The sequence below is a fragment of the Lactuca serriola genome, chromosome 4 (assembly GCF_051521515.1).
Source record: "Lactuca serriola cultivar US96UC23 chromosome 4, Lser_US96UC23_V15, whole genome shotgun sequence".
Taxonomy (NCBI): Eukaryota; Viridiplantae; Streptophyta; class Magnoliopsida; order Asterales; family Asteraceae; genus Lactuca; species Lactuca serriola.
This window is the reverse complement of record NC_136411.1, coordinates 133,295,185-133,306,564: the sequence shown is the minus strand read 5'-3', so window position 1 is coordinate 133,306,564 and position 11,380 is coordinate 133,295,185. Positions and strand designations below refer to the sequence as shown.

The following is an 11,380-nucleotide window of genomic DNA, read 5'->3' as shown; positions in this document are numbered from 1 at the left end:
GTAGCCAAGTTTTACAACCCTGTATGTAATACAATTTAAAGTTTTAACCTTATAAAAGACGTCACTATTATCATATGTTTTACATAATTATGGTAATATTTATGATACAAAACATTTTTTTTATTATTTAAGATAAAAAGTTGTCTCTATTATCATATGTTGTATACAATGATAAAATTTAAGATAGATAAAAAAAATGTCTCTATTATCGTATTTTCTACATAATAATAATATTTAATATAAACATTTTAATTTAATATGAAATTATTATTTAATAGATAACAATAACGATTTATTTATTTTAATTTTTTTTCTATTTTAATCATATAACTTTGTATATGCAAAACAACTTCAAGTTCCGACCTTATCTCTTATAATATAGTTCAACATAATAACAATAAAAAAATCATTTTTTATTTTTTTTATGAAATTATTATTTAATTGTTAATAACAGTGATTTAGTTATTTTTAACTAACTAGGGCATTCGCCCTAGTTAGTTATAATAATTTTAGCCATAAATTCTAAATTTAACAATTTTTAAAAGACCATGCCTGTTTTCATCCGATCTATATGGCATATGCACCTCTATTATATTGGTGTAAGTGTGTAACCGTATAAGAGAATGGTTAAAAATATATAGTCCTATGTGCTATGTGAATGGTTAAAAAGTCAAATAGAAAAACTAATTGGGCCACGGCCCAACCAAAATCAGGAAGACGAACTCGTTATAGTTAGAAACCCTAGACCCTCCATTAGATTCTTTCTCGGGGTGGCCTTCGCAGAACACACTAAATTTTTATCGGCGACGCCAGCAGCAGCAGCAGCAATGGTAAGTTTTCGCCGCCTGTTTTACTGAAATCATGCGTTCACAGGCACCGGCGCACGTATACACATATCTTACGATCGAGTTTTTCTATATCGATGTGCTAATTTCTTATTGTCGGCGATGATCTCAGGTGAAGTACTCGAAGGAACCAGAAAACCCCACCAAATGTAAGTCTTTGAGTTATGTTTTGATTCTGGAAAATAAAACCTATCTACTACTTCAGATTCGTAGTTTCAATATTTGATTTTAGGTGTCTATACATACACTAATTAGATTGTGTTTTTGTTGATTATATTCATCAGCTTGCAAGGCCAGGGGATCTGATCTCAGGTGCCATTTCAAGGTAACATTTCCTTCAATTCCTCAACACAACGTTATTTTATCAATTTAACGAATGAAATTTTACTGTAATCGTAGTACTTGTTCGGATTGTTAACCTAATTAGCTTTTTTTTCATCATCTTATTCACTGATACACATGTTGTAATGTAATGTTTCAGAACACTCGTGAAACAGCACATGCTATCCGAAAGATGCCTTTATTGAAGGCGAAGAGATACTTGGAAGATGTTTTGGTCCATAAACAAGCCATTCCATTTACTCGTTTTTGCCGTGGAGTTGGACGAACTGCACAAGCCAAGAATCGTCATTCCAATGGACAAGGACGTTGGCCTGCTAAATCTGCAAAGTTCATTCTCGATCTTCTAAAGAACGCTGAGAGTAATGCAGAGGTAAACAATCATTAACAATTCATCAACATCCATCTTTACATAATCTTTTCTTAAATTCCAACCTATAAAGTTTTATTTTGTTTACGAACTGGTTTTAGGTGAAAGGATTGGATGTCGATGCTCTTCACATCTCCCATATCCAGGTCAACCAAGCCCAAAAACAGAGGCGTCGGACATACCGTGCTCATGGAAGAATCAATCGTGAGTCACCCACCTTCACCTTCACCTTTTTTTTTGTGTGTTTATTAGAGTAGATTTGGGGTTGTATATTGATTGAATGAATGATAATGGAAACCTGTGTTTCTTGTTCAGCTTACATGTCTTCTCCTTGCCATATTGAATTGACCTTGTCTGAAAAAGAGGAGCCTGTTAAAAAGGAGGTGGGTTGTTTGGTTATTTTACTAATCTTTGATTGTGGACATTTTTTTTTTGTTTTTTTTGCTAACTATGAATATGTTGCAGCCTGAGACTCAGTTGGCACCAAGAACCAAGAAGAACCAAGCTTAAGTGAAGTTGAGTGGTAGAAAGGATTCAGTTTTTGTTATCTGAAAACTCTGTTTCTGTTTCCAAAAGATTTGTTTTATGTTTCTATTATTATGAGGTGATGTTTTTTGCTTTATGAAATTAAAACATTTTGGTTGAGTGTTTATGATTCTTTTTGTGGCTGTTTGAGCTCAAAGCTGCAAAACCCCTCATCACTCTTTTGTGTAAACAACACATTATAACGACATATCTGTGTTTGTGACATTTCCCAACACTCAATTGCAGCGTCCTTGTGATGTTAGAGAACTCTTGTCATGTGTTTTTTTTGGTACTATGAAGAATTTTGAAGCGCTTGCAAACTTCATAGAGAATAATCATCTCATTTTTGAGTATTTGCAATTTTCTATCATTGATCCTGCAACTTAATATCTGACTATCACATGTGAGTCGCCTTTAGACCGATGGGAGTGGCACGCGGTTTGGAACTGCATTATAGCTACGTGGACTGCACTACGGCTCGAGAGGATCACGACTTGTGATTGGCGGTTGATTCCTTTGACCGTTGAACGGTCCTCTTTGCGCATTTTTTTTTCTTTTTGCTTTTCTTTCCTATATATACAAGTACATTTTTTTTTTTCAAACAATACAAACCCTTTTCTCTCAAAATTTTTAAATAATTTACCAATTTCTTTCAAAAGTGTCATCTTCCGAAGAATTTCAAGTTATATTTGATGCCGCTGTTGCATGTGCTCAAATGGCAGAACAAACATACGATGCTTTATGCAATAACGCAGCCGTAAGTTCTCAACGGATAGCACGAAGATATATTTTCAAAAATTATGAAGAAGCCAACCAATGTTTGGTACAAGACTATTTTCAAGAGAATACCACTTAGCAAGGGTACTTGTAGGCGTTTTAGAATGTTTAAAAAGGTTTATACGACGTATAGTTGAAGATGTAACGAGGGAGTGCAGTTTTTTTCAACAAGGCTAAGATGCTAGAGGTACATCCGGTTTCACTCCCTTACAAAAATGCACGGCCGTATTTCGTCAGTTAGCATATGACATTTCGCCTGATGCGTTACACGAAAGTTTTAGGATGTCTGCTAGGACCATACGAGACAGTCTCCACTATTTCTGCAAAACTGTGATTCAGTTTTATGGTCCTAAATATTTACGTAAGCCTACACATAATGACATCTTGCAATTGCAAGCTCATCATGCTAGTGTGCATGGGTTTCCTTGAATGCTAGGAAGCTTAAATATTCTCCATTGGGCATGAGAAAATTGTCCTACATCATATCATGAGCAATTTACCCAAGGTGATCATGGTCACCCAACGGTCATACTTGAAGTAGTTGCATCACAAGATCTATGGATTTGACATGTTTTTTTTTGGTTCTCCTGGTTCGATTAACGACATCAATGTTCTTAATCGTTCACCTATATTTATTAACATATACGATGGATCTGCACCAGATTCTTCTTTTGAAGTGCGTGAAACGCCATATAAGTATGATTATTATCTGGTCGATGGATGCTATCCTGAGTATGCTGTGTTTGTTAAATCATTTACGTGTCCACATGGTTCTAGACGAAAAAAATTCAAGAGAGCTCAAGTAAGAGCTAGGAAGGATGCTGAGCGTGCTTTTGGAGCTCTGAAGAAACGGTGGTTCATATTGAAAAAACCAGCAGTTAATTTGGGCAAGGAAAAAGTTCAAGAAATCATGTATCCATGTCTCATATTGCTTAACATGATTATTGAAGACGAAGGAATAGCGATATGTGCGTTTGACGAGGAAGAAACCATACCAGAGACACAACCAATAAAAATTGGTGGCGAAGAGTATATGAACATGAGAGTAGAGATACGTTGCACTGAAACATTTCACAATCTTCGCAATGACTTGGTGAAACACATTTACGGGGTTCAAAACATTAACCTTAATTTGGATCCACTGGATGACTCCGAAGACGAGTTCTCGGAGAACGACTTTATGTAGTTTGCTTTAGTTATTTTATTTGTGTTTTTTTTTTTTTTTTTAAGTTTCTAGGATTATTTAAATGTCATGTGTGTGTTTTTCGGGTTTCTTTTTTTTTTTTTTTTTTTTTTTGTAATGCAATGTAACGTTTTTTGAATTTTCAAGTAATGAAAATTTATGTTTTTTATTAAAAAAGAAATTTTAATTAAAATAGCTATAAAAAAATAAAATAAAATTGTGGCACCACTCCCTTGGTGTGGCAAGAAACCACACTTGTGTGGTAAAAATGACGTGACGCTTATGTGGCGGTGGAGGGAGTGATGTTTCGGTGGCACCACTCCCTCCAGCCTTATGTGCCCTGATCTAATAGGGTTAGATAGCTACAATAGCTTCGAATCAATTGTGTCTAACCCACTATGGTCTGATTCATTGATAGACCCCCATTGAACGGTTGGACTCCGCTAAACTTCATTGATGACAAAAAACTTACAATCTTTAAAGGGATCTTCTTAGATACCAATTAGCAAGCTTAATCGAATGATATGACCTTCATTCCTTGGACAAACGTCATCACAACAGATATCATGTAACATTCTCATCTTATAGTATTATATTATTTAGTGCAACACAAATGTATATTATATTTCTTGTTCTCTTCGATGACGTAGATCGTGCTGATTGTTTTAATGTCCCAACGTCTTTTAAGGACCCCAAAAGCATGTTCTGTGTCTTTTCTTACTGATTCATGTAACCTTTTTTTTCTTCATTTATTGGATGTGGATATGACTTCATAAATACAATCCAAGTTGGATATATTTCTTCCATAAGATAAGCAACATGCTTTTAATGTTTGTCGTTTAGGTTAATGAACACTCGAGTGGTGTTCCATAATATTTATCGTCAAACAGTGGTGATTGGAAGAGGATGTTCAAATCATTGTTCAAACCAACTACAAATAGAATGCATGTTAAAACCATAAATCTTCTGATTCTATTATTTCTAGTATCATCGTTGGATAATCATAATCATGATCACCAAGCATTCCAGGGAATCCATGTCTAGTTTTCTGTGTTTTGCACAAAAGTTGAATGTTAATGGATGTTGGACGGTGCAAATACCCAACCTTATAAAGTTGGATCATAGCAAAAGTTTTGAAGACTTCACATGAAGTTCTTTCTGACATATTCAGATACTCATGTAACGACTCTGGGTTAGTAGAAGTTTTCAAGACTTTCATGTGAAGTTTTTTTGGTACTATGAAGAATTTTGAAGCGCTTGCAAACTTCATAGAGAATAATCATCTCATTTTTGAGTATTTGCAATTTTCTATCATTGATCCTGCAACTTAATATCTGACTATCACATGTGAGTCGCCTTTAGACCGATGGGAGTGGCACGCGGTTTGGAACTGCATTATAGCTACGTGGACTGCACTACGGCTCGAGAGGATCACGACTTGTGATTGGCGGTTGATTCCTTTGACCGTTGAACGGTCCTCTTTGCGCATTTTTTTTTTCTTTTTGCTTTTCTTTCCTATATATACAAGTACATTTTTTTTTTCAAACAATACAAACCCTTTTCTCTCAAAATTTTTAAATAATTTACCAATTTCTTTCAAAAGTGTCATCTTCCGAAGAATTTCAAGTTATATTTGATGCCGCTGTTGCATGTGCTCAAATGGCAGAACAAACATACGATGCTTTATGCAATAACGCAGCCGTAAGTTCTCAACGGATAGCACGAAGATATATTTTCAAAAATTATGAAGAAGCCAACCAATGTTTGGTACAAGACTATTTTCAAGAGAATACCACTTAGCAAGGGTACTTGTAGGCGTTTTAGAATGTTTAAAAAGGTTTATACGACGTATAGTTGAAGATGTAACGAGGGAGTGCAGTTTTTTTCAACAAGGCTAAGATGCTAGAGGTACATCCGGTTTCACTCCCTTACAAAAATGCACGGCCGTATTTCGTCAGTTAGCATATGACATTTCGCCTGATGCGTTACACGAAAGTTTTAGGATGTCTGCTAGGACCATACGAGACAGTCTCCACTATTTCTGCAAAACTGTGATTCAGTTTTATGGTCCTAAATATTTACGTAAGCCTACACATAATGACATCTTGCAATTGCAAGCTCATCATGCTAGTGTGCATGGGTTTCCTTGAATGCTAGGAAGCTTAAATATTCTCCATTGGGCATGAGAAAATTGTCCTACATCATATCATGAGCAATTTACCCAAGGTGATCATGGTCACCCAACGGTCATACTTGAAGTAGTTGCATCACAAGATCTATGGATTTGACATGTTTTTTTTTGGTTCTCCTGGTTCGATTAACGACATCAATGTTCTTAATCGTTCACCTATATTTATTAACATATACGATGGATCTGCACCAGATTCTTCTTTTGAAGTGCGTGAAACGCCATATAAGTATGATTATTATCTGGTCGATGGATGCTATCCTGAGTATGCTGTGTTTGTTAAATCATTTACGTGTCCACATGGTTCTAGACGAAAAAAATTCAAGAGAGCTCAAGTAAGAGCTAGGAAGGATGCTGAGCGTGCTTTTGGAGCTCTGAAGAAACGGTGGTTCATATTGAAAAAACCAGCAGTTAATTTGGGCAAGGAAAAAGTTCAAGAAATCATGTATCCATGTCTCATATTGCTTAACATGATTATTGAAGACGAAGGAATAGCGATATGTGCGTTTGACGAGGAAGAAACCATACCAGAGACACAACCAATAAAAATTGGTGGCGAAGAGTATATGAACATGAGAGTAGAGATACGTTGCACTGAAACATTTCACAATCTTCGCAATGACTTGGTGAAACACATTTACGGGGTTCAAAACATTAACCTTAATTTGGATCCACTGGATGACTCCGAAGACGAGTTCTCGGAGAACGACTTTATGTAGTTTGCTTTAGTTATTTTATTTGTGTTTTTTTTTTTTTTTTAAGTTTCTAGGATTATTTAAATGTCATGTGTGTGTTTTTCGGGTTTCTTTTTTTTTTTTTTTTTTTTTTTTGTAATGCAATGTAACGTTTTTTGAATTTTCAAGTAATGAAAATTTATGTTTTTTATTAAAAAAGAAATTTTAATTAAAATAGCTATAAAAAAATAAAATAAAATTGTGGCACCACTCCCTTGGTGTGGCAAGAAACCACACTTGTGTGGTAAAAATGACGTGACGCTTATGTGGCGGTGGAGGGAGTGATGTTTCGGTGGCACCACTCCCTCCAGCCTTATGTGCCCTGATCTAATAGGGTTAGATAGCTACAATAGCTTCGAATCAATTGTGTCTAACCCACTATGGTCTGATTCATTGATAGACCCCCATTGAACGGTTGGACTCCGCTAAACTTCATTGATGACAAAAAACTTACAATCTTTAAAGGGATCTTCTTAGATACCAATTAGCAAGCTTAATCGAATGATATGACCTTCATTCCTTGGACAAACGTCATCACAACAGATATCATGTAACATTCTCATCTTATAGTATTATATTATTTAGTGCAACACAAATGTATATTATATTTCTTGTTCTCTTCGATGACGTAGATCGTGCTGATTGTTTTAATGTCCCAACGTCTTTTAAGGACCCCAAAAGCATGTTCTGTGTCTTTTCTTACTGATTCATGTAACCTTTTTTTTCTTCATTTATTGGATGTGGATATGACTTCATAAATACAATCCAAGTTGGATATATTTCTTCCATAAGATAAGCAACATGCTTTTAATGTTTGTCGTTTAGGTTAATGAACACTCGAGTGGTGTTCCATAATATTTATCGTCAAACAGTGGTGATTGGAAGAGGATGTTCAAATCATTGTTCAAACCAACTACAAATAGAATGCATGTTAAAACCATAAATCTTCTGATTCTATTATTTCTAGTATCATCGTTGGATAATCATAATCATGATCACCAAGCATTCCAGGGAATCCATGTCTAGTTTTCTGTGTTTTGCACAAAAGTTGAATGTTAATGGATGTTGGACGGTGCAAATACCCAACCTTATAAAGTTGGATCATAGCAAAAGTTTTGAAGACTTCACATGAAGTTCTTTCTGACATATTCAGATACTCATGTAACGACTCTGGGTTAGTAGAAGTTTTCAAGACTTTCATGTGAAGTTTTTTTGGTACTATGAAGAATTTTGAAGCGCTTGCAAACTTCATAGAGAATAATCATCTCATTTTTGAGTATTTGCAATTTTCTATCATTGATCCTGCAACTTAATATCTGACTATCACATGTGAGTCGCCTTTAGACCGATGGGAGTGGCACGCGGTTTGGAACTGCATTATAGCTACGTGGACTGCACTACGGCTCGAGAGGATCACGACTTGTGATTGGCGGTTGATTCCTTTGACCGTTGAACGGTCCTCTTTGCGCATTTTTTTTTTCTTTTTGCTTTTCTTTCCTATATATACAAGTACATTTTTTTTTTCAAACAATACAAACCCTTTTCTCTCAAAATTTTTAAATAATTTACCAATTTCTTTCAAAAGTGTCATCTTCCGAAGAATTTCAAGTTATATTTGATGCCGCTGTTGCATGTGCTCAAATGGCAGAACAAACATACGATGCTTTATGCAATAACGCAGCCGTAAGTTCTCAACGGATAGCACGAAGATATATTTTCAAAAATTATGAAGAAGCCAACCAATGTTTGGTACAAGACTATTTTCAAGAGAATACCACTTAGCAAGGGTACTTGTAGGCGTTTTAGAATGTTTAAAAAGGTTTATACGACGTATAGTTGAAGATGTAACGAGGGAGTGCAGTTTTTTTCAACAAGGCTAAGATGCTAGAGGTACATCCGGTTTCACTCCCTTACAAAAATGCACGGCCGTATTTCGTCAGTTAGCATATGACATTTCGCCTGATGCGTTACACGAAAGTTTTAGGATGTCTGCTAGGACCATACGAGACAGTCTCCACTATTTCTGCAAAACTGTGATTCAGTTTTATGGTCCTAAATATTTACGTAAGCCTACACATAATGACATCTTGCAATTGCAAGCTCATCATGCTAGTGTGCATGGGTTTCCTTGAATGCTAGGAAGCTTAAATATTCTCCATTGGGCATGAGAAAATTGTCCTACATCATATCATGAGCAATTTACCCAAGGTGATCATGGTCACCCAACGGTCATACTTGAAGTAGTTGCATCACAAGATCTATGGATTTGACATGTTTTTTTTTGGTTCTCCTGGTTCGATTAACGACATCAATGTTCTTAATCGTTCACCTATATTTATTAACATATACGATGGATCTGCACCAGATTCTTCTTTTGAAGTGCGTGAAACGCCATATAAGTATGATTATTATCTGGTCGATGGATGCTATCCTGAGTATGCTGTGTTTGTTAAATCATTTACGTGTCCACATGGTTCTAGACGAAAAAAATTCAAGAGAGCTCAAGTAAGAGCTAGGAAGGATGCTGAGCGTGCTTTTGGAGCTCTGAAGAAACGGTGGTTCATATTGAAAAAACCAGCAGTTAATTTGGGCAAGGAAAAAGTTCAAGAAATCATGTATCCATGTCTCATATTGCTTAACATGATTATTGAAGACGAAGGAATAGCGATATGTGCGTTTGACGAGGAAGAAACCATACCAGAGACACAACCAATAAAAATTGGTGGCGAAGAGTATATGAACATGAGAGTAGAGATACGTTGCACTGAAACATTTCACAATCTTCGCAATGACTTGGTGAAACACATTTACGGGGTTCAAAACATTAACCTTAATTTGGATCCACTGGATGACTCCGAAGACGAGTTCTCGGAGAACGACTTTATGTAGTTTGCTTTAGTTATTTTATTTGTGTTTTTTTTTTTTTTAAGTTTCTAGGATTATTTAAATGTCATGTGTGTGTTTTTCGGGTTTCTTTTTTTTTTTTTTTTTTTTTTTTTTTTTGTAATGCAATGTAACGTTTTTTGAATTTTCAAGTAATGAAAATTTATGTTTTTTATTAAAAAAGAAATTTTAATTAAAATAGCTATAAAAAAATAAAATAAAATTGTGGCACCACTCCCTTGGTGTGGCAAGAAACCACACTTGTGTGGTAAAAATGACGTGACGCTTATGTGGCGGTGGAGGGAGTGATGTTTCGGTGGCACCACTCCCTCCAGCCTTATGTGCCCTGATCTAATAGGGTTAGATAGCTACAATAGCTTCGAATCAATTGTGTCTAACCCACTATGGTCTGATTCATTGATAGACCCCCATTGAACGGTTGGACTCCGCTAAACTTCATTGATGACAAAAAACTTACAATCTTTAAAGGGATCTTCTTAGATACCAATTAGCAAGCTTAATCGAATGATATGACCTTCATTCCTTGGACAAACGTCATCACAACAGATATCATGTAACATTCTCATCTTATAGTATTATATTATTTAGTGCAACACAAATGTATATTATATTTCTTGTTCTCTTCGATGACGTAGATCGTGCTGATTGTTTTAATGTCCCAACGTCTTTTAAGGACCCCAAAAGCATGTTCTGTGTCTTTTCTTACTGATTCATGTAACCTTTTTTTTCTTCATTTATTGGATGTGGATATGACTTCATAAATACAATCCAAGTTGGATATATTTCTTCCATAAGATAAGCAACATGCTTTTAATGTTTGTCGTTTAGGTTAATGAACACTCGAGTGGTGTTCCATAATATTTATCGTCAAACAGTGGTGATTGGAAGAGGATGTTCAAATCATTGTTCAAACCAACTACAAATAGAATGCATGTTAAAACCATAAATCTTCTGATTCTATTATTTCTAGTATCATCGTTGGATAATCATAATCATGATCACCAAGCATTCCAGGGAATCCATGTCTAGTTTTCTGTGTTTTGCACAAAAGTTGAATGTTAATGGATGTTGGACGGTGCAAATACCCAACCTTATAAAGTTGGATCATAGCAAAAGTTTTGAAGACTTCACATGAAGTTCTTTCTGACATATTCAGATACTCATGTAACGACTCTGGGTTAGTAGAAGTTTTCAAGACTTTCATGTGAAGTTTTTTTGGTACTATGAAGAATTTTGAAGCGCTTGCAAACTTCATAGAGAATAATCATCTCATTTTTGAGTATTTGCAATTTTCTATCATTGATCCTGCAACTTAATATCTGACTATCACATGTGAGTCGCCTTTAGACCGATGGGAGTGGCACGCGGTTTGGAACTGCATTATAGCTACGTGGACTGCACTACGGCTCGAGAGGATCACGACTTGTGATTGGCGGTTGATTCCTTTGACCGTTGAACGGTCCTCTTTGCGCATTTTTTTTTTCTTTTTGCTTTTCTTTCCTATATATACAAGTA

The 11,380-nt window shown here is 35.5% G+C and overlaps 4 protein-coding genes across 4 annotated transcripts; all 4 read left to right on the top strand.

Annotated features, from left to right (window-relative positions):
• The first annotated feature begins 699 nt into the window (after positions 1 to 699).
• Positions 700 to 2,199, top strand: LOC145102601 (large ribosomal subunit protein uL22y). The gene is made up of 7 exons (XM_079040046.1): positions 700 to 830; positions 958 to 994; positions 1,130 to 1,170; positions 1,327 to 1,557; positions 1,656 to 1,758; positions 1,870 to 1,937; positions 2,020 to 2,199. The coding sequence occupies exons 1-7, from the start codon at positions 828 to 830 to the stop codon at positions 2,062 to 2,064; spliced, it is 528 nt and encodes a 175-aa protein (XP_078896172.1). The 5' UTR covers positions 700 to 827; the 3' UTR covers positions 2,065 to 2,199.
• A 1,225-nt stretch (positions 2,200 to 3,424) lies between these two features.
• LOC145098836 (uncharacterized) lies at positions 3,425 to 4,042 on the top strand. Its single transcript, XM_079036436.1, has one exon. The coding sequence runs from the start codon at positions 3,425 to 3,427 to the stop codon at positions 4,040 to 4,042; it is 618 nt and encodes a 205-aa protein (XP_078892562.1).
• A 2,286-nt stretch (positions 4,043 to 6,328) lies between these two features.
• On the top strand, positions 6,329 to 6,946 carry LOC145098835 (uncharacterized). Its single transcript, XM_079036435.1, has one exon. It carries the CDS (start codon positions 6,329 to 6,331, stop codon positions 6,944 to 6,946), a length of 618 nt encoding a protein of 205 aa, XP_078892561.1.
• A 2,286-nt stretch (positions 6,947 to 9,232) lies between these two features.
• On the top strand, positions 9,233 to 9,850 carry LOC145098834 (uncharacterized). The gene has a single exon (XM_079036433.1). It carries the CDS (start codon positions 9,233 to 9,235, stop codon positions 9,848 to 9,850), a length of 618 nt encoding a protein of 205 aa, XP_078892559.1.
• Positions 9,851 to 11,380: the final 1,530 nt, after the last annotated feature.

What these genes read in the sequence shown, in the direction of transcription:
- LOC145102601 (XM_079040046.1), top strand. An exon ending in ACCAGAAAACCCCACCAAAT is followed by an intron (nt 995 to 1,129) that starts GTAAGTCTTTGA and finishes TATATTCATCAG; the next exon opens with CTTGCAAGGCCAGGGGATCT. An exon ending in TGCTCATGGAAGAATCAATC is followed by an intron (nt 1,759 to 1,869) that starts GTGAGTCACCCA and finishes TTTCTTGTTCAG; the next exon opens with CTTACATGTCTTCTCCTTGC.
- LOC145098834 (XM_079036433.1), top strand. Translation starts at nt 9,233, where the DNA reads ATGTTTTTTTTTGGTTCTCCTGGTTCGATTAACGACATCAATGTTCTT.
- LOC145098836 (XM_079036436.1), top strand. Translation starts at nt 3,425, where the DNA reads ATGTTTTTTTTTGGTTCTCCTGGTTCGATTAACGACATCAATGTTCTT.
- LOC145098835 (XM_079036435.1), top strand. Translation starts at nt 6,329, where the DNA reads ATGTTTTTTTTTGGTTCTCCTGGTTCGATTAACGACATCAATGTTCTT.